At 36.9% G+C, this 23,838-nt stretch overlaps 1 protein-coding gene across 1 annotated transcript in view; it reads right to left on the reverse strand.

Annotated features, from left to right (window-relative positions):
- The window catches only part of LOC150089224 (furin-like protease 1, isoforms 1/1-X/2), a 553,478-nt gene that overhangs the window by 360,892 nt on the left and 168,748 nt on the right, over window positions 1-23,838 (reverse strand). The window contains exons 2-3 of the mRNA XM_090388436.1: window positions 9,155-9,253; window positions 2,176-2,295 (exon numbers count right to left, since the gene is read on the reverse strand). Of these exons, the coding sequence (XP_090244562.1) occupies window positions 2,176-2,295; window positions 9,155-9,253 (219 nt within the window). The remainder of the gene's footprint in view (window positions 1-2,175; window positions 2,296-9,154; window positions 9,254-23,838) is intronic.

Genomic DNA, 23,838 nt, shown 5'->3' on the forward strand with positions numbered 1-23,838 from the left:
GGTTAGCACAATAGTTGCTATCGCTGTAGTTCCATACCGGGTAAAAAAACATGTGGCTGATTCCCATCAAGACAAAAAGGGTGTTTTATATATCCCTCCCCTCATTGTGATCGAGTTAGCCGGTTTGTGAAAGGAGACAAATGGGTTTTTGCTCTCGGGAACGAGTTTTTTCACCCACCAATTATGTAATCTAATTTAGTATACACGCAATTTACAGCCAAAATATACCTACTCCTCGCGGCCTTTGTTTCTTCGGCGCAAATTCTAAACAACTAAACATCTTTAGTTTTGTACACGCTACCATATGGTTCAGGAGAAGAGTTAAGAAATGTACATGACATCTATTTAGTAACTCAAGTAGAATTCTTTAACGAGATCCCATTACTTCACCTATTTCGTATTTTCAAATCCTGGGTTAACCAAACGTTCATGCAACGCATTTTTTTTTTTTTTTTTTTTCCTGCAGCACCTTCCTTTACTCTTTTCATAAATAAGGGAAGGCGCAGAAGAAAAATGAATAAGTACAATCGGTCCTCCCCATTCTTGAATATTGTGATATAATTTGGTCTTTCTATCTCAACTATTTCATAAACAAGTTGAAGTATTCGGCGCAAATTTGCTAAATGTAAAAGCAAGTTTTATTTGTTAAATAAAACTTGTTTTTGCTGTCTGCCATCAGATTCACTCTTTGCAAGCGTTTTGACTTATGTACTATCTCTATATCAAAGCCCTCTGGAGCAGTCTAGTCAGCATGATACATCGCCGTCTTCTGCTCGTTTGAGACTTCTAGGTTCGGTCCTCGTTGACGATTAAAGGAGTTTCTAAACTTTTCTTCATTCGAGGCTCTAGTGAGCCGATTCGATTTTGGCGAGTATGTGTTGCTACAAGAGGTCTTTAATCGGAACTTGTTTGATTTTGTTGTTACCAAGGGTTAATTTCAAAATGAAACTTTTTGTGTGTTTTCTCGCATTAATACATATGGTACCGGACGTAAATGGGCGTTAAAAGTTCCTGCAAAGATTCGAAGTTTTATAGAAAAATTAAGACAAATTACATTAGCTGGACTATATAAGTTCAGAATATTTTATCTAATCACCACGCGCTTACGCTTTTTGGGCGTCGGCCATACTGCTGAACGTTGTTATGGTAAGCAAGTTATGTGCTCGCATTATGCAGGCAAAGGACATCCCCATCAGTACTGCAAATTTAAGAACAATAGCCACCCGTGCAAATTGTACAGCAAGGAAATGCTACGCCTCTAATTCAGTGCGAGACAGGGCTGAACTGAAGTCTATTCAGTCTATTAAGGAGGGAACGGAAGGACGAATTTCTTCTTAAAATTGGCGTTTCTGTCTATGTTTGCTAGTGAGTTTAACGTTTTAAATGAACCTTATATACAGATATTTGTGCGAACTTATTTTCTTATGGATGATAGTGGACTTGAACCCTTTTTCAAGGCAACCTAAATTGATGGACCTTAAGATATTTGTGTGAACTGAAATTTCTTCTTTCAAATAACTGAAAACTAGGTGTAACGACTGAATCCTGAATTGAACATCGATTATATGTGGATGTTGATTTTTAAGAATGTGTCGTTCCAATCGCTTCGTACAGGGTTCTATCACCTGTAATAGAGACTAATGAACAATTGTCTTTATGCCACTTCAGGCTTTTAGAAAAGATACAATTCATGCGCTTGTCAGTCATTTTTCGGTCTGACGTAACCTAAAGGTATCTGCACAGCCTTTTTTCTGTCTTTATCTCAGTAAACTGATGATGTACAAATTCCATCATGTTTTTATCGCATCTTTCATGATGGCATTTGGTTCCCCCCCCCACAAACAATGGAAATATATTATTACTTTAAAGTGTGTGAAAATTGTTAAATTATTGGTACATGACTGTTATCCTATATTACTATTATTCATATTCTGTTTTGCGAGAATTTGTTTGAGAAGACAGTTATACTAACAGCATAACTGTCATTTGTCATCGCACATTTTGTTGGGAAAATGTATAGAGTTATGCAAATAAATAAACAAATTGTAGAATGGCGGGTGATAAATAACACAAAGTGGCTGGCTTTAAGTGTTATTCTCATGTATCTATTTCTTGAAAATCTAAACTACAGTTCAGAAACAGGTAGCACGAAAAATTTAAAATAAATGCACTTACTAGATACCACATCTGCGGCCAGCGAGGATCATTCAAAGAAATCATTGGCGCTGTTGATCGCTCGGGTAGGAAATCTCTTTTCACTCGGCGCTTCAGAGTTTGCTGAGAAAATGATATCACCTGAAATGAAAATAAATAATGTGACTACGTGAAAAGAATCTAGTTTGACAAAGCTTTAGAGTGGCTACATAGGATATAAACACGCGGACTTCAAAACTGGATGATTGTGAAAATTGCTGTGATTTTTTCATTCTTCTTGTACACTAGTTTTTTGCATTTTTTTTAAACGGAATCCTTTATCACAGTTATGAATATACTTGTAATGAGTAAACATGTATATTAACATACGCGAAAAACATTTACTGTAATAAGGAAAATTATGCTTCCTTACAAATTTAAAGAAAAATCCTTCCAAGACAATTTATGATTACAAAAATGGCAGTTGAGAATCTTCCTGTATTGCAGTGCCAGTCTGTGATGGTATATGAGGTTAACTCTCGTTAGGTGTAGCGCTAGTATGGACTGTCCATTTATAAATAAAAGTTCGGCGAAGACATATATTCATTGACTTCAGTTCAGGACCATGAAAAAGTTCAAGTGAATTTCATATGCATGGATATTTGAACAGCGATTAATTTTCATGTGTTGGGGAAACTCTAGGCCATGTCTTAACCTGTTGACGGAAGATTTGAAAACCATTCTGCATCGTATAAAACTGCCGATGGTGGTTGAATGCTATTAAGTAAGGGAAACGTCAAGGAGCTCCGAACGTAACGCATGTCATGTTCTGAATCCATCAGAGTCTTGACCATTCCGTGCAACCGGATACCAACATTAAAGGCGTGTATTATGTTTTAAGCAGCAATACGAACCAGCTGTAGCCTTGAGGTAATATACACGAAAGCAAATTAGCGCACTGCTAAGTCGAACCCCTTACGCTTCCACAAAAAAGTGCACAGTCCATTGTTAGCTGTTGAACTAATGAAGCGATTACAATAACATTGTTAAAATGGAGTTGTAAACGCTCCTTGGCTCGTCCATCCAGAGTACAAACGAAATTTATTAATTTAACTTCAGGACAAACAGCAACCACCCAACATCAAGATTCTCAACAATGCTGCAACCTGAGGTTGAGAAGTGTTCACACATTCTCCTTATTCGCCAGAAAGATCTCCCATGTAATTACTTTTTTGTTCGATGCAGTAACCACTTCGGATACACCGGTTTGAATTTGCAAACGCGATCAACAGCTCATTAAACCTCTTGAGCATAGCTCAAGAGGTTTAATGAGCATCGTCTGCCTCACGATGAATTACCTCTTGAGCATCGTCTGCCTCACGATGAATTACGTTGATTAGTAATAGATACAAGTTGCTCTGGCATATCACTTATATCGAGTGGTTGTATTTGTAGCGTATACTGATCACACACACACACACACACACTAGAAGGTTCTGAAATTATCCTTGTATATGACTGTTCCTTATAAATGATGGAAAATTATATACTGTACTATTAAATTTTCATTAAAACTGCGTTTATATTTAATAAGACTTTTGTTTGTTTGTTATTTGGTTTTTAGGAGCATTAGGCCATATTGCCTCAGGATATGCGATGGTCATTCCCTGACCTTTCCGCATCCTCTGCATTTGGTGGTCACGGGCTCGAACCCCGATATAATCAAGAAGCGTGTGCTACGCACTGCTGCTGCTCCTGCCCACCTGGCTACGGAGGCGCCGCAATAAGACTTTTGTACAAATAGCGCAATATCCGTACTACAACTGTTTGAGAAGCGACTTCTGTTTTAGTAGAATTTTTTTTTTTTTACACTGGTCTAACCGCGGATTGACAATACTCCAAATCCCACCAACAAAAGGAACTCAAAACCTTGATTTAATCTTCAACAATATAGACAAAATCTTTCTCCGAAACATTAATTTTTGTCAGTGCTCTTCTGTTTATTCCCCCATCACCATATACACCCTTGGAAATTCCAGCAGCAACAAGGAGAAACAAATCAACCCAATTTCCTCAAAGGTTGCCTTCTCCACAAAACTCATAAAGCCTGATACAATCATGGGTGTGCTAAAATCATTGGACTGGAGGGCGAACTCCCAAGACCCCATTGAGGAAATTTTCAATTGCATTTCACAATATCTCAGAGCGATTGCGTTAGCGGGAGCTTAAAAAAAAGATCACACTTCCCAATGGACCAAACCTTGGTTCACAAACAACCTTAAAAACTTTTTTCATGGGCGTTCAGGATTTTTCAGAAGTCGCCGCCCATTGACAATTCTATCAAATACAAAAAAGCAAGAGCACAATTCATGCGCGCTAAGAGATCATCGACACATGGGGAGGCTTACCAGCTCAAAGAGAATTGTTAGCAATTCAAGTGTCGACTGTTCTCTGGACCGCCTGCGCGGTAGCACAGTGGTATCGTCACCGTCCTCCCCACACCGGGTGGACAAGGCCCAAGTTCGAATCCCGTCGATGACGCGAGGAACTTTAATGGGCTTTTTTCACTCCGTGGCTGAGTTAGTGGGTCTCAGGCGTACATAGCAAGAGTTTTTCCTTGCTATGTACGCCTGAGTACATAGCAAGGAAACTGGGTTTATTTTCGAAAATAAACCCAGTTTCTTGGGGGAAAATAGGAAAATCGACCAGAGAACGCACAAAATTTACAGACACATTACATAAATGGGTATATGCAAAAAATTACGGGTGGCCCTAATATAATAATTTGATTTTTAATTTGTTCTCTGGACCAGAATGCCCTTCGAGGTTGGGCGGATCACACCTTTCTGGGGTTGCCCTCCGATCTTCTCTGCTGTGACGGTGAAATTATCCCAGTAAATAATAGAATTCCGCTTTCTTCTATCAGCCTTACCAAACAGAATCTCGTCTACGCAATAACCTGCCAAGCAAATGCACTGCCAGACCCGATGGATTTCCGTTATTCATGTTAAAATTTGTAGCCCATTCATACTCGTAATAGATCCCCTCTTACTTTCAATAGGATTCTACAGTCTGTAACTATACCTTCAATCTGGAAGCAATATATCGCAAAGCCCATACCAACAAAAAACGGTAAATACATACTAATCTCCATAGGATGCAATATGCTAAAAATCTTTGAGAAAGCCATCATCAGACACATAAATGAGCACTACTTTGGCCATAGAACCGGCTATCTCCACTCCGCTATAAAGAACAGATCAACAACCACAAACCTCCTTCAGACTTTCTGTAGGATCCGACATTCTTTCAACAACAGAAGACAAATGGATATACTTTTCCTCGATATCAAAGCAGCATAATCCTCGAGAACTACTTCAGAATTACTGGTCCCATATTCAAGATTTTTAGACATCTACTCACTGGAAGATAAATCCTTGTGATGAATAATAACAATAGCTTCAAATACACCATAGTCAGAGACGTACCTCAAGGGAGTGTTCTGTCTGCATTCTTTTTTTCAGAAGACCTCGATCCCTTCATGTCGTTGCACAAAAACTTTATTTTGTATTTTGTATGCAGACGACTTCAAGGTGTTCACGAGAGAGCCAAGACAGAGCACATACCTCGAAAGCGGCAACACGCCAGAATTTCGTCGTTGCAGCCTATCTCAAAGCTATTGGCTTAGAATTAAATCCCAGCAAATTCGCCCAGATCACATTTTCAAAAAAAATAAAAAAATAAAAAATAAATAACATCACAATCCTCCTAGATGGCCATCCTATCAACATAGTCACGGAGCACACAGATTTAGGAGTCACCTAGGACGAACACTCGCCTTTTCGCGGCGCTTTGCAAACACCAAGAAAAGGACCCTTGCAACCCTCTGGAGAACAAAGCAAGAACTTACTGGTTGTTATTTTGGTTTTTAGGAGCATTAGCAACTAAGGCCATATTGCTCCGGGATATGCGGTGGTCATTCCCTGACCTTTCCGCATCTTCCGTATTTGGTGGTGACGGGCTCGAACCCCGATCTAATCAAGAAGCATGTGATACGCACTACTGCTCCTTCCCACCTGGCTACGGAGGCGCCCAAAACTTACTGGTGTTTACCATCCGAGCCTCATAACTCAATAAGTCCTGAGATGCGTCTCCCCGGTTGCACTCTACGCATCTGTTGTTTGCTCCTCTACACCGTCTACTCGGTTCAAGAACTTCCTTAGCATAGAATACTGGATCCTAAGATGGCTAAACAACACACTCGGAAAACTTTTCACAATCTCGAGAAGCATCCTATACACCACCTTTAACTGGATCCCCTGGGAATTAATCATAATCAGAACCAACATCATCATCCTGGAAAAACTGCTTACATCCAAAATAGATGTACCAAACCTTTCGGAAATTATTTCTCTTCCTCGTAGCCCGGAAGCACGGAACTGGCGTATTGCTCCTGCGATCCAACTATGACCTACTCAGAAGTCTGCAACGGATGTTCCCGTCCAATGCGGTAAATCTAGTGAACCGGCTGCTCCACAGAGTATATATGGCGCAGATGTGGGAAACCACCGGAGGCGCCTTTCCCCCAAAACTATGCACACTATGATCAATAGATATAAGGAACTGTGTGCCAACAAGACCTACAGAACTGCCGTTTTTCAAAAGAAACTTACCGGCTGACGGGCTCCAGCCGATGGAGAACCTCTGGGCAGCTTCGTGTGCCACAGCCCCAACAATCGTCTTTTGATGCGAACACATCTATGGCGGCAGCTACTAAATTTTCCGGACTGAATTAAAACCGATTGGTAACGAAAATGCGAGAGAAATGACGCAAATGACGTCACTTCCTAAATGACGCTAACTCAGTCACTAATGTTGACTCGGTAGAGTAAGTAGCGGGCGTGAGCGTAAAACGTTACATCGCTCATACTAAATATTTCCTACTTAAGGAAAACCGATTGGTAACGAAAATGCGAGGCAGAAATGACACAAATAGCGTCACTTCCCAAATGACGTTAACTCAGTTACTAACGTTGATTCGGTACAGTAAGTAGCTGGCGTGAGCATAAAACTTTACATCGTTCATAACTTCGGTTCTAGATGTTCGATATGAAACATTTAAACGAAAACCGTTTAAAATTTTTAAACGATTTTCGTCAAAGATCTTTTCACATAAAACATGTTTCGTGCGTAAAGGGTACACACGCGGGTTTTTTTTAATATTTATTGTACTATATATTATTTTTGTATTTGTATTGTATTGTACTGTACTTGTTTATCGCATACAATTCACTCTGCTACGTTCTTGTTATTCCAGACTTGTACTTATTTTATTTACTACACTAGCATATACTGCCGTACCGGAGTGAAGTGATATACTTCAAATAGAATAAATAAAGTATGTAAATAAATCGGCAAGCACGAATTGAATAACAAGTAAAAACACGCTAAGCGCCACATTACATGAGAAATGATTTATTCTAGAAATGAATGCACAGTATTGTGTGCATTCATACTGTGTATTCTGTGCATTCAGGAAACGTTTCGGACTGAATGTCAAGAAGTATGAAACTGTTACTGTGATATGGATTAATATTTATATTACCTACAAAAATAATAATAATAATAATTGGAAGGATAAAATTTTATTAGGTTCATATATTTCAGATTGCTTATGTCAGATTACAAGTAAGAAGCTCCAATCATTTGTGAGATAAGCCTGTTCAAGACAGGTCCACTACCAGAATCAAGACTGCAGTTACTAAACTGCCCTAGAAACAGAGCATATACGCTACACGTAAGAAATCATCCATCGAGTTTCATCCACTTCCTCAGAGGTCGGATCGTATGAAAATTGTACATAGATCACAGCGATTCTCCGAAAAGACCATTCCCCTCTGTCTGATGAAAACAACACTAGCTAGACTGCGCATTATTTCACAAATCTTTAGATATATTTGATATTTAATAAGCCCCTTTTAAACTGTTAAAAAAAAAAATCATTACCCTTGAAAGCGAAGAGCGGATTCTAATGTACATAGACCAAGCAGGGAGTTGGACATTTCCTGTTCCTTATTTTATACTGTGGCTCGTGCGAATTTAAACTTGAGCGCGTGCAGCATCCGGGTTTTAATGAAACGGCTAGAGCATGATTCTAAGGTGTGCTATATAAGGTTTTCCTCATTTCGTGTTAGCTCACATTAGCATGAAAAACGGCAACAATATTTTTCACTCTCGAACGAAATCCTTCCTTCCATACTAGCATTATGATAAGAGGCACAGTTGACGAATATGGAAAACTGAGAAGCTGCATATTCTTTAAAATTTAAAAAAACAGTAGTGAAGTTCAGATTTCGTGGATTTCTATGCATGGCACTGTGGAACAATTATAGATAACGGATTGTGGATGATTTTTTACAGTCAGAATGAAAAGGAACGGTAGATCTATTTCATGGAAACTAAATCCACTTAATAATATAAGACCGCGAACTCTTTTTCGATAAGAGCGTACACATCAGTCTTCAAATCTGCTGAAAGAAAGAATCGATACTGCTGTCAAAACAATAACACATAAGCTAAACAGTATATAAACCTAAATTTCATTAACATAAGCAGTTTAATTACTATCAGTTTTTCGGATATGATACTTCTTTTTCGGAAGGGCTATAATATTATGGAGGCACGTAACTGATAACAAACAAAATTTCGAACTGGGGGTTACACGTAATAAACACCACGTGGAAATGGCCTGACATAGCCGAGTGGTCAAGGACGACAGTGCAGTAGCAAGCGCTCTTTGAATGGACCAGGGTTCAAGCCCGTGATTGCTAAATATGATTAATGTTTGTATTGATGATTTATTATAAACTCCACTGACCTGGTGGTTGTGCCCGTAGTATAAATAAGAATTATTCTATTTCTAATTCACCACACCTTATATTTTTGTCTTCCCTTCATCATCAGTATATTTCAAACTGATTAGATACCTTTCAAGATGATATCAAGTAAAAGTTAAACTAACCAGGGGTTCATTCTTCAGAGAAAGATGGTGTTCTAGACTGGGTTCTGCTGACCGCTTCGACAACCGATGCTGACGGAGATGGTAACAGTCATCGAAAATCTATGAGATAAAATACAAAATTTAATCCAGAAGATATATTTATTTATAAACAGTAATTCAATAACTATTATTTTAATAGTTCTAATTATTAATATCATTATTAATTATAAATATTGTTATTATTATTAATAAATTACTTTGGAGAAGGGATTATATTTTTTGTTCGAGTATTATTTTGTGGTACCTGTAGTGCAACTTGTTGATAATGAGGTGATCTCCTTAAATTATTTTTGTATTACCGTTGTTTCAGAATAACAAAATTGAATTGTATTATTTAATACTGTAATATATTATTTGTTACTTTATACCTACATTCAAAAATGAACTCACACAATCTATGTTTAAACAAACCTGTACTGGCCATTTAGTTCGATTTCGCTAATTTATTTATTTGGAATAATGAATACATTATAATACTTAAACATTAATTACATTGCATGCAAAAATACAAAATAAGAATTAATATGAATTTATAGTAATCAGTAATATGCAACTATTTACAGCTATGAACAACATATAATTTTTAAAAAAGTTACTTTAGCATACCAAGAGTCAGCTTCCTGAACGAATTTTTGCGAACAAAAATATCAATCTTGTGAGAATGAATTAGTTTCACACCGTGAAACACCGTATTCACAGATGAATAATTCGTTCTAAGAGGAAAGGAGAACGCGTATTGACGACGGGAATTTGCTCGAAGAATGTGCCAAGGAATAAGAGAAGAGCAGGAGAGTCAATTAAATTGTGGACTAAATTATAAATGAAAGAGCAACACTGAAGGTCACGTCGTAAATTAAGAGGAATTAAACGAAACTTGTGGCACAGAGCGTTGTAATCCCTGCGATGGAACTCGATGTGTTTCTTTGAACAAAGGAAACGAATAAATTTGATTTGAATACGTTTCAACAGTACAGATGAATACGTTGGAGTGGATCCGAAAGATATTTCTGGGGCGGAGACCAAATAATGACACAACAGCCAAGAACGGGTAAAACTAGTCGCTTGAAAAGGGTCGCAAAGGGCAGCATATTAAATGACGACGTAGTGCGTTTAATAAGACCAAATAGGCTAAAAGCTTTGGGACCAATGTTATTTATAAACCGATCGATGAAGATCATGACGTACAGTGATACTAAGGTCTTTGCAGTGATCATCAACTCCAACCTCTTTCTGATCAACATGATAATTCAACAATATTAAAGATTTAAGCCTACATGGCTTGCACTTACTTGTATTTAAAGACATTGTTTTCACTAAGCATATGAGAATAATTCGAGACAAGTTTGTAAACTTAGAGCATAGGAGATTGAATCGATAACCTTATACGGTCATCAGCAAACATCTACCATTCGACATCAAAAATTGTAAGTGCTGTTGCGAGATCATTGAAATATATGATGAACAGTAAAGGGCTAAGAGGAGAACTCTCTGGGCTCTCTACTCTGCATCTCCGGCATTCCGTAAGGATAAAAAACAGTTAAGATGAAGTCCCCTCAAGAACAATCTTCGCTGACCTATTGTTTAACAACTGAATTACACAGTCAAGTAAAGGTGGTAACACTCCATAAGACAATAACTTAAAACGAAGCGCTTTAGGGTAAACAGAGTAAAAAGCTTTGGAAAGTCAGAGTCCTAGTATAAGAAGAAACAATCAATCTGAGACCTTTATCCAGATTCGCATGCGATTAGTGCAAAAATAAGGCCAAATTGATCTACAGGGCATAAATCCGAATTGGAATTCGTGGATAAAAGGATAGATGCATGAATTGAAATTTTTGAAATTTGCATTTTCAAAGATCTAAGCTAAAATGTTAATAATCAAGATGGGTCGGTAATTATAGGGATCAGATTTATCTTCCCGATCGATTTTTATAAACAGAAACCAAATGTGAAATTCTGAAAGCATTACGATAAACACCAGAGGAAATGCACAAAGTGAACAAATTAATAAGAATAGGAACTAGTGCAGTCGAGCATTTTATTTTATTTTATTATTTTATTATTTAGTTTTTTTTTTTTTTTGATAGTATGACTGGTAGTCCATCAGGTTCAGCGGTGACATGGTCTTTGACATAGAAATAATAATTAAAATATCGTCAAGCTGAAGTTCAAATGAACTCAGAACTTTCTACAGGAAATAGTGGTGGGGAATTGTGTCAAAATTCAGGGAAGAAGCTGAGAAAACTTACGCGAAAATATCTACCTTTTCGGCAGGGGAAGAAAAGCAAGAACAATGCTCGTCGAAGAGAGCAGGTATACGCTTCGATTTAGTCAAACTTTTGACAAAACGCCCAGAAAGACTTGATAGTGGTGCTAATGACATGCTTGCTAAAGTTGCCGTCCATATTGCTCGAAGTGTAGTGTTGACCAATCGCGTTTTGTAACCACAATGCAGTTTTTAGCGTACGTATTATATTTATTATATTTCAATCGTATTCCGAAGATGGAAAAAAAAAAAAAAAAACTATGGACCAGAATTGCTACAGTTTTTGGTGAAACTAAATTTTTATTTTATTTTATTTTATTTTTATTATTATTTATTTTTTTTTTTTAAGACAAATTGAGAGGAGGCAGGTTTGTGGGATAAACGGGAATAAGGCAGCGCCGAGATCAAATGTTTCCGTGTTAGAAGGCTAACAGGTTTCCGGAAGATAAAATGGAAGTGACAAATACCGCACAGTCGCATGGGAAGGAATCAGAGAATCAACTTACAAAAAGGAACAAAAACATTAGAAAGGCAGTTCGCTGTGACTGAAATTCGTTTCGCAGTTGAAATGACAGAGGAATTGGTAGGTTGATTAGCGGAAAATCTCAACATAAGAAAGGTGTGTATGTGTGTGCGCGCGCGCGCATGATACAAAAAAATGACCTGAGTGCTCGATTTGTTCTCACCTGACTTAGCATACTGAGATTTTTTTTTTAAGTTTCCATGACTAAATTACGTCAAGGAACTAAATGGGCTTACAGAAAACGACTATTAAGGATTCTCTGAAACGTGAGAATCCTTAGGGACGTAAATTATATTTAAGGTGGACCACAGACGTAACCGGTAACTATAATTAAACGTTATAATGATTTAATCCTAAATCCTATTATAGTCATAACTCGTAGGTAGAGAAAAATTATAATGCAATATCGATATTTCCATGTCATCGCAACGTTAAAACCAACTAAAATAACTAAACAATGATAAAATTGATTGCAATACCACGATCATGTTAATCATACACCATAACTTGCAATTATATATGCATATTGTATATTACTTTTAGCACCTCCAATCTTGTGATTAAATCATCGAGTTGTCAAAAGAAATAATAATGAGTTGCCTGGCTTCCCACCGATGAGGTGCCGATTAAGTACCGAAAATACAGTATGAAAGATGTCGCCGCATTACCAATAAGTATAATATCACTTATTAGTAAAGCGATGCTTTTTCCACACTGAGAAGTGTTACTTATTAGTAATGAAATTTATGGTGGTAGCCTCGTTATTTGAGGATCAACGCCTTTTCATTGGATTCATGTTTTTTTGGGTTTTTTTGTGGGGTTTTTTTTTGTCTGTTATATTAAAAACATCGAACTCTTATAAAACATATTATAAATGTGTTTTATAAGTCCTCTTATAAAAATCATGAGCTGATGAATGCGCTACAATTCATTACCTCGCACTTGGGAAGTATAGTGTATATTCTAACAATTCAAACAAAAATTTACATTGACAAGTGTAATGTGACAAATGTAATGCAATCTACCAGTAGTCTTAATCTGCTTTGGTAAAAGCATGGGATGCAGACCTTTGTTAAAGCGAATTTTTAAAATTCCGAAGTATCAAAAAATGTTCTACATCAGTTGTTCACTCACTTTTCCAATTTTTAAACAAGGGCATGGGAGTGAGGAATATGTATAACTCCTATCCCCGCAGGTTGTCTGGGTAACATAATCACTATATTTGGAATAGTAAAATTCCGAAATATCAAAACATATTCCACGTAAATACTACATCACTACCACAAAAAATACTCCACATCAATACTATCAATGCCACACATTATTTGTTACTTTATACCTACATTCAAAAATGAACTCACACAATCTATGTTTAAACAAATCTGTACTGGCCATTTTAAAACAAGGGCATAAGAGAATATATCTTCCTTTCCCGCAAGGTTGTCTTCGTACCATGTTCACTATATTCAGAATATACTGAATATGTAAAACAGACAACTTTTCAGAAATAGCATTTAACATTTAATGTTAAATATAAAATTTAGCATTATCAAATTGAAAAAGTTGTAGTACTACTCCTCAAACAATGTTCTATTCCCCATAGACCTGAAGATGCAAAACAGTGAGTTCCCCAAAAGTAACCGAAAAATAGTTTAAGTGTTTGGCATTGGGGGTGGTTCAATTCCTTAAAATTGTATCATTTCGATAATAAATCACTTAATCTACCACATGATATAATAGTGTAGCGTCTATCAATTCATTAACATAATGATGAACAATCACGTAGACCCCACTCTTCCAAGTGCAGTATTTTATTGTTTACTCTCCAGCTCCTCACAATTTAATTGTATCTTAAGGGTACATTTTCATTTTACTCATTTTACTTATTTCATTTTAAATAGTTTTTCACAAAGTGAAAAACTAAGTTTCTTAGACAGTTTGATAGACAACTTGAGTAGTCGAGACCCGTTAATTTTCGTAAACTCGGACAAATGCTAATAATTTATTGTAATTTTTTCTTTGTAGAGGATCTGCGATCTCATTATTGATTCAAAATAAACTTTGTGGATTTTTTTTTTTTTTAAAGGGTAGTAAGTACTCTCGCGACGTTCATAGTAGAGGACCAAATTTACACTTACCCTTAAAATCTTCAAATCTTCTATAACGTCGAGAGCCAGCGACATGGAGTCCGTTACTGAGAAATGATCTAAATCATATGAGATGCCCAATTTAAATCAGATCCAGAGTGTTCCTTAAACTGCTTCTACGGCACATTCGGACTGAATATCCAGCTGGTTCTGGCGAAACCTCAAAGCGTCCATCTGATTGTAAAAGTAGGACATAAATTGCCACTTCATATTACGGCTTCTCGTGTGACCCCGTTTCATGCTGTATCTTCTCCATTACCTAAACAACCATATTTTATTGGCTGGTGTAATTACAAACTTATAAGGGCAGTTCGACCGTGGAAGTGGCATAACTACGCCAACGTAGCCCGATGCAGGACATCGAGGTCCATCAGGAAATGGGAAACTCCCTCACAAGGGTTTTTATGAAGATTCTTCTTCTTCTAAAATAATCGACTAAATCAACTCAATGTTTCTTTGTTTGCAGATGGCAACAGGTAGGTTCATGCAACAATAGGTAGTTAAGTTCAGAATATGTGTTATGTTGTCGCCGAAACCCGTTCAAAAGTTGATTCTTGTTTTTGCGTTCGCCTGATGTCAAGCGAAGGCAAAAACCATTATTACTCACTTTCTTTTGTAAGATCTGTTTACTGAAATTTTAAAGTGATACAGAATATAAACTGGGTGATCACTTTATTAGGTAAGCCTACCCAATAGCGGGTAAGGCCCTGTTTGACTATCAGAGCAGCCAACATTCATCGTGGCATGGACGAAAGCGGGCTGCAAGGATACTGATCCATGTTAACTCAACCCGCATTTGTTTCCATTTGGATGGTTGCGGATCTATACTCCAAAGAGCTCCTTCCATCTCATCTCACAGACGCTCAATAGGATTGAGATCTGATGGCTATGGAGGCCACTGCACTAGGCTGAATTCACTCTCATGTTCCTGGGAACAGTTCTGTAAAATTCTGGCTTCGTGATAAGGCGCATTATACTGTAGAAAGAACCCACTCGTGGATGATAATATAGAATAATATGCAGTCATGAAAGGATATGGCCGGTCGGAAACAATTTCCAAATAAACTGTGACATCCAAATGTTGCTCCAATGTATCAAGAAGCCCACTGTTCAGCACACTATTACACCGCCGCCGCCTGCGTGCATTGTTAGCATCTGACAGAATAAGTCCATCGACTTCTCGTGTGACCGTTTTTCGACGTTTTTCTAATAATCCACTGTACGATGGTGGTATTCCTAGGCCCACTGTAACCGTATCGTCTTGTATTTTGCTGTTGCTGAGAGGAGCGGAACCCGGTTTGGTCGTCGGTTGCAATATCACCATTCGTGACAAGATTGAGCGCAATTTCTCGCATCAATGAACTGTTTCTGACCAAAGAATCGCGGTTGACTGGAAGTTATTTGGTTATTGGACCAATCTCGATACACCCGACACACAGTCTCTACTTATACGCTTTAAATCGCATAGTAATGATGTAATATTATTATTGAAGGAGCGCTCCATTTCAGTTTAAAGGGGACGGTGTAACTCAAAGAGTAGTCATTTGGTGTATACATATTCATTCCTCCTTGTGGCTGTTTACATTGTTAAAAGAGCACCGGCGGGGAGAAACCAAAAGCGGCTGAAAAATATCAATTTTCACATTATTTCGACTTCATTCTGCATGCTACAGTTCATGGCCTGCCTGTTGCATGGCCTATAGAATGAAGTAACTCTAGATTACTACAAGGTTTTCCTTGTAGAAATCACTTGCAGAAATCACTTGCCAAAGAAAGGTGGATTCTAGAATGTATAAACACCTCAAGTGCCTTTTTAATACAGCCTATTATATAGCTAAATTCAATAAGCCATTTACTGAGTTCAAAAACTTGATAGCCCTATAAATAAGCATGATGTAGATACAGGTCCAGGCCTAGTAGAAGAATGGCAAAATGACATGAATGTAAAGAATTTATATCAGTTATTGCTGATGTCACTAAACAAGATTTAGTTAAGGAAATCAAAGACTACAGTACAGTGAGTCTTCTTCTAGATGCTTCTACAAATATTCCAAATTAGAAGGAATTTGTCATATGAGATAATTAGATAAAAATCGGAAACTGAAAGAGACAATTGTTTCCATAATTCCTCTCTAAAACTCAAAAGCTGCAGGGCACTTTGATACGTTATGGAGTGAAATGTACAAGCTATTCTTGCCATGGAAGATGTAGGCATTGGAACAGATGGAGACGGTAACATGCTGGGATAAAACAATAGGCTAGTGGCAAAATTAAAGATAGGCATGATAGATCACCATTCCATATATCAGTCCACTATATTGCAAAGTTCAATCTGGCTATTTTAAATTATATTAAAAGATGTTCTCTTTGTTGCTAAAAAAAGTATATAAAAATTATATGCATTTTACCAGAATTCACCAAAGAGACAGAAAGAATGGGAAAAGTAGCAGTCATGCTGCAAACAAATATCCTAACTTTAAGTATCTGCACTCTGTAATGTGGGTGTCTAATAGAGTGGAGCATTAGAGTGGACTGTACTGTTAACAACTACTCTGCATTGGTAATGCATTTGGAGGAAATAAGCATTGGAAAAGGGGATGATTTGGCAACATCAAAAGGCTTACTAAAGAAAATGAAGATATTTCTTTGCGATAAGAATCCATTTTTTCTTATATATTTTTAAATTTTATTCAGGCATCTGTCACTGATTTTTTTTTTTTTTTCCAAAAAGGAAAACCTGGCTTTATTCAAACAAAATACCATGTGGACAGTACCTTGAAAGAAATGAGAGAAGCTTCACATTTTGAGAGGAAATTTTTAGGTAACATAAACAGTCTAGGTGCATACAATGGTATTCAGCTAATGCATGCAGAGAGCTATTCGAAAGTTGAACGGAAAAAAAAACAACCCTAATAAATGAAGGAATAAAGTATTTAATAAAAAGATTTGGTGTAAATGAACCAGAAATTACCAAAGCTGTCTCACTATTTAATACATTTACCTGGCCTGAAGATCTGGAAGATTTTAGGAAGGAAGAAATTAAGATTTTGGGGATTTTTTTTTTTTTTTTTTTTTTTTTAGCTGTTCGTGCATCGGCTTCTGTGGCCATAATGCACCTCCCAAAGTTACTGCACTACTCTGATCCAAGCCCGAGGCGGAATTCGAACCCATGACCTTTGGGTTGTCAGGCAGTTACTTTACCCACCCGGCTAGCCCGGTCGACTTTGGGGAATCGTTTCATCAAATATTTTGTGATGATGATGAAAGAACAGTTTCAATAAATTTGACGAAAGAGTGGTATAACTTCAAAGTTATGGGGAGGCATTTGAACATACAAGATATTCTTGAAAGAACAATGAATAATAAGGAAAGATTTCCACTTTTCTCAAAATTGCTTGAAATTACAGCCGTTTTACCAGTAAGTACTTTATCATGTGAAAAGGTTTTAGTCAAATGAATCTAATAAAAGGAAAGTTGAGGTCATCAATGAATCCCTTCAAGCTGAATGATTTATTGAAGATACATATGAATGGAACTTTATTCCAGTTATATCAGTGGATAAGTGGTATTTTGCAACCACATTTGATTTTTAGAAGCATTAGCAACTAAGGCCATATTGCTCCGGGGATATGCGTTGGTCATTCCCTGACCTTTCCGCATCATCCGTATTTGGTGGTCACGGGCTCGAACCCCGGTTTAATCAAGAAGAGTGTGCTACGCACCTGGCTACGGAGGCGCCAGTCCGTATGTAAATGAACTGTAAGTTTCAGTGGCGTACATTTAAAACCCATGTAATAAAATAAATAAATTTTTTGTTTATAATCCGGGACGACCACACGGTCAGAGGAGTTCACACGACAGTGACAATACAAGAAACAGCACCGTATTTAGCAGTCACAGACTGAACCCCGGTTATTAAGGCACGTGTACTTATCCATCGTCGCGCTTGACCACTGGGTTACGGCGGCCGAGTGGTCACGCACTCGGAATGCATATTTTTGTATAATTATGTGTGTAATAAGAATTAAAGAATGTATTACTTTTGTTTTGTCATTTAACAATTAGTTTTTTAAAACATCACCTATAAAAGTATTTATATAAATTAGACCGATACCACGAGCGGGTAATTTTTTTTTTTTTTTTTTTTTTGTTGCTAGTATATTTAAGTTGTGTTTCTGGAACCCTGCCTATAATTACAACTAATTATTATTAGTAATAGCAGTCGTACTGACAAATGATGCAAAGAAGCAAGCTTATATACAGCATCAGCCCAAAAAAAAAAAAAAAAAACACTACGTCAATCATCTGGCCATCCTCTCCAATAATAAGTCTAATTGTGACTTAAGATATATTCAAACTACCCACTTCCACATTTGAGTGGAAGTGGATTGTTTGAATAAATTTTCGACATTTCAGTTTGTTCCTCTTGTGTGCATTGTCTAATAAAAAGTTAAAATACCACATCATTGAGTTTACTCAATCAATTTAAAATTTTAAACACTTCAATCAGGTATTCAAATGCCTGTTTTCCAAGCGCCACAATTTGCGTTCTTGACTAATCTGCTTGCTCTTCTTTGCACTCGTTTCAAGAGACTCACATCTTTCTTAAAATGAGGCTTTCTATGGGATAATTACCTCTTTGTGGCAATTAGTTCAAAGAAAGTCATATTTTCAGAATAGTCGTTTTAATGTGGCAAACGGACTAAATCATTCAACAAAGAATGAATGCAGAAGTTTTGGCAAGTTTAACAACAGATGATTAATAATAAAAAAGTGTAGTTTCTTGTTTAAGTCTATAGCGGACGAAAAAAAGAACAAATTACAGCAGTCACACACACACACACACACACACACACACACACACAAGCTGTTTAACTAAATCCACGACAGACTGTAATAGATTCAGTTCAACTCTGAAAAGGCAAGACTGCAGTTCACTGATTCTATTCACAACTAATTACATTGCACAGTTTGAAGCTAGCGTTTTATGTTATTTAAAGTGAAACTGTAATGCGTAATATTTAGTACTGAAGAACCCTATTATCGACTTTAGTGTTATTCGTCAGACTGCTTGCTAGTTTTCCCAGTCCATCAATGTGTGGTCGAGGTTCGAAAAAAATAGTACTTAACTGAGACAGAGTTGCTATTAGCGGTGATTTATGTGAAACGTAATCATATAAAGAGTAGTAATTTCACTCTTATTTCCTATAGCTTTTAAGAGACCAAGAAACGAGAGCGACTTCGTTTTACTCAGTGTTGTGTACTCTGATTAATTAATCACAAGCTAGAATCCGATATACAATCAACATTAGATGTCCGTTAGGGAAGCCACAACGTTAATGGCTATTCTTGCTAACTCCATTAAAGACTGCTCCAGTTGCATGACTTAACATCGACGACTGCTGATAAGCTGCTGCCTCCAAGCAGTAACTGACAGTGTGTGTATGTTGTGCTGCTGGAATATACAAGGCCATTCATTCTTGCTAGTTGGCGGTAATGACATCTATGGGGAGGGAGGGAGAGAGAAATGATGAGAGTACATAACATGATAAAATACTCGTGCTACTATCTTGCTTTCCTCCACTCCCTCTCTCGGGCTGCCTCGTACAAAATAACAGTTAATGTTGTTCTTTTTTCCCTCCTCTTCATTTTTTTTTTTTTTAATCCATTGGATGCCTCAGAGAATGAAAAGCAGTTCCGCTGTTCTTTCATTATCGGCGAAGTACTTTTCTTAACATCCATTCAACCAAAATTCTTTCACAGTTTGAATAGCAGAAAAGGACCCGCATCTCTGATGGCCGTGGGCATGATTTATCCTACATAACATACAAGTGAAAGGAAATAATAGTCTCCTTTCTTCGTATTTTCTCAGCATGTTTCGCGGAAAGAGACTTTCGAAAAAGGTCTTAATTCATGAACTAAATTTTAAAACTGCTCTCTTTCCTCCTATATGAGTTTATTAAAACTAGAAATCCATTAGCTTCATCATTAATAAAGAATGTAATCATTATGCCAGCCTTCCAGCCTTTTAAGATGTTTTAGTTCCAACATATGCCGCTACTGTCTGCTCAGTCTCATTTGTATTAACTTATCGGAATTAAAAAGAATTAATAAAGATAAAAATTTCCATGAAATTGTTTTTTTTTTATTTATGATCTGTTAAATAACTTTCCTTTCAAAATAATTAGGGAATTATCAGTACGATATATGCGCGTCTTGAATGCACCTCTACCACGTAAAAAATGACCAGTCTACACTTATAGCTAGACAGCAAGTTAAAACAGTAACATTAGACTCCCTCCCACCTAGGGAGGCGCCTCCGTAGCCAGGTGGGAAGGAACAGCAGTGCATAGCACACGCTTCTTGATTAGACCGGGGTTCGAGCCCGTCACCACCAAATACGGAGGATGCGGAAAGGTCAGGGAATGACCACCGCATATTCCCGGAGCAATATGGCCTTAGTTGCTAATGCTCCTAAAAACCAAATAACAACAACAACCCACCTAGTTTGTTGTTATTTGGTTTTTAGGAGCATTAACAACAACAACCCACCTAGTTTGTTGTTATTTGGTTTTTAGGAGCATTAGCAACTAAGGCCATATTGCTCCGGGGTTTTCGGTGGTCATTCCCTGACCTTTCCGCATCCTCCGTATTTGGTGGTGACGGGCTCGAACCGCGGTCTAATCAAGAAGCGTGTGCTATGCACTGCTCTTCCTTCCCACCTGACTACGGAGACGCCTAACCCATCTAGGGTTGCCAGATGTACCGCATTTCGGGGTATAATACTCCTTTTTTTGGAATTATATTTCCAAGATACCCCTTTTTTTTTATTTGAAATGGGGTATTTGAAAAAAAAAAAAACAAAAGTCATAAAACACACTGTTTAGTTGATTATTTAGGAAGAAATAATTAACTGACAATAAAGTTGTTGTTGAAATGCAACCTCAAAGGCTCAAAAAACGATATTCTATCCTATTTATAAAGAGGATTATAGAATATTTACATTATGCTTACTTTGTAACCTTTTACATTCTACTTGACTTCTTTATTTCATTGTAATGTTTTAAGGCTCATGCAACAAACTTTTTTTTTATTTAAAATTCCCAATATCAATATTTATTTGCGGTATGAAGAATATGTTCTGTTGAAACCATTTCATAAAAATATTGAGACAAAAGACCTCAAAAATACCACAGACGTTTGGATAAAATTTTTAAATGCATATGAAGTACGTAATACAGAAAAAAATATATTAATTTTGTTTTTGCTTTGCCTCACCCAAATGCAATGAGTGAGCGAGTATTTAGCTTAATGTTTAACGCGTGGAAAAAGAATACAAATAAATTAGACCTAAAGAATGTTGATGGAGAACTGTTGGTGAAAACCAATCACAGAACTGTTGATGAAAACCAAAGAATTTAAAGCATATGCACTAAAAAATGAAAAACTGTTAAAGAAAATTCGCTCAAATGAAAAGTATTGCTAAGTAAATATTTTCTTTTTTATAAAATAAATCAGATTTATTGAATATGTATTGTAAACAATTATGTAAAACATCTGATGTTAATATTTATTCAAGCTTCCTTTAGTGTTTATAACTCTTGCAATAAAATTTTCCGAATTAAACGAATTAAAGCACAGGCTATAATTCGGTTAATTTTATTAAAATTTGACTAATTTTGCATTCCATGAACTTATAGAAATCAACAAAATATAGAAATAAAATATTTGTTAATATTTTAACATAAGCATGGGTACCCAGAGATCAAATTTTTAATCTGGTACCCTACTCCCAGCCACTTTTTATACCTTTGGAACTACAGACTCTGCTTAATTAGCTTCGGCCAAAGTAAAGATATTATGCATCCCCCCCTCCCCCCTCACTACTACCACGACCAACGAATGAGTAATAGAATCTGCAACTCGACTTTAAAACGTTCAAAACTGGGATTCAACAAAGGCTGCAACATGAAATGTCTTAAACTTACAACTACTAGAATAAAAACTACAAGTTAACGTAACCTGGCGTATCGCGGAGTAAGATTTAAAGCCCCACCTTGCATATGAATTTTTGTTAAACAGAATTCTAAACTTATATAATTATTAATTAACTAATAAATCTGTTGCAGCGCAATAACACGACCCTTCAATAGCCAGGTGTTTTAAATCGAGAAAAGAGAAAGACAAGAAATGAATTAAAGGTAGGGCTTACATTGAAATCCTAGTTATCTCGGTTTCTGGTGAAAATTTACCAAATAGTGTGTAAAGGTTTAAGATTACGATTATAGTACTAACTAATAACATTCACCAGCACACATTCTCAAATGTTTTTCAATAAAGTAAAATTTTCCAAAATATTTTCTTACCAAAATGAAGAGACGAGCAATTATTGTTAATCAATAAAAGAAAATAGTTATCTAAAAATAAGAATTTGCAATACTATCATGAACAATAATTTTAATTTTAGTTTAGCTTTGTTATTAACAACATCTTTCGTTAGGATTCATTACTTTATAAAATCTTTTGATACACAATATTTTCGGTGAAGGCTGTATACTTGTACAGATTACGCTCGGTCGCCGTTAAAATAATTTATTTTATTTACTAATAAAACTGCATTTAAGTACAGAGATCACACTCATACAGAAGCAGTCGGTGTCGATATATAGAAAGAAAAGTTCTAACAGGACTTTTGTTTGCTGCCATGAGGTTCCTAACCGTGCACAACACACACACACACACGGATTGCTTTTGCCTCAACTATCACCAAAGACACGGATACAGGCATTACATAGAAAATTTGCTCGGCTGCCTTCTCCGATACTTCATTGGAAAGGGAAAGACATTTCTACTCATGAAGAAGTTGCAAATGCATTAGCAGACTCATTTGCAAAAATCTCAGCTTCTGCCACCTATGCGTCCACCTTCCAGGATATCAAAGCAGGTGCAGAACGGTATAAAATCAACTTCTTCACGCGCCGCTCATTCCCGTACAACCAACGGTTTACATTAATAGAACTTCAAGGATCATTAAACAGATCTTCCAATAGCGCTGCAGGTCCAGATGGAGTTCACTACATTATGCTAAAGCATTTACCTGGAGAAGACTTGAGAACCCTATTAATTTTTTATAATCGGATCTTCTCTGAAAATGCCTTTCCTTCTTCCTGGCGCCATTCGTTCGTTATCGCCTTATCAAAACCAGGAAAAGATCCTTCCTGTGTTGAAAATTACGGGCCAATATCTCTTACGAGCTGCATGGGAAAAATTTTTGAAAGGATGGTTCATACTAGACTCACTTACATCCTGGAGTCAGAGAATCTCCTTCCAGAACAACAGTATGGCTTTCGGAAGAATAGTTACCCACACAAGTTAGAAAACGAAAATTAATAAAGTAATCGCCACTATCCCGCATTATAACTATTAACTGCTGGAAGGCATAACCGTGATCCCTACTATTCAGCCCTCGTGCCACTTGTGCGCCATTTCCCCAACCAAAAAAAAAAAAAAAAAGACATCCTTAAGGTCGAATACTTCTCTGTGCTCTTCTCACTGCAGGCTCCACGGATCAGACTGCTTCTTCCCGATAAAACTGCTTTCCCAAGTGACAAGATCCTTGGATGCTGAGCTTACTTAAGTTTTCGCTCGAGAAAACTTAAGTAAGCAAAGAATCCAAGGAAGTACAGACAGATGACTTAAGCAACTCCTC

This window comes from Mastigoproctus giganteus, chromosome 2, assembly GCF_048544385.1.
Source record: "Mastigoproctus giganteus isolate SK-2022 chromosome 2, ASM4854438v1, whole genome shotgun sequence".
Classification (NCBI taxonomy): Eukaryota; Metazoa; Arthropoda; class Arachnida; order Uropygi; family Thelyphonidae; genus Mastigoproctus; species Mastigoproctus giganteus.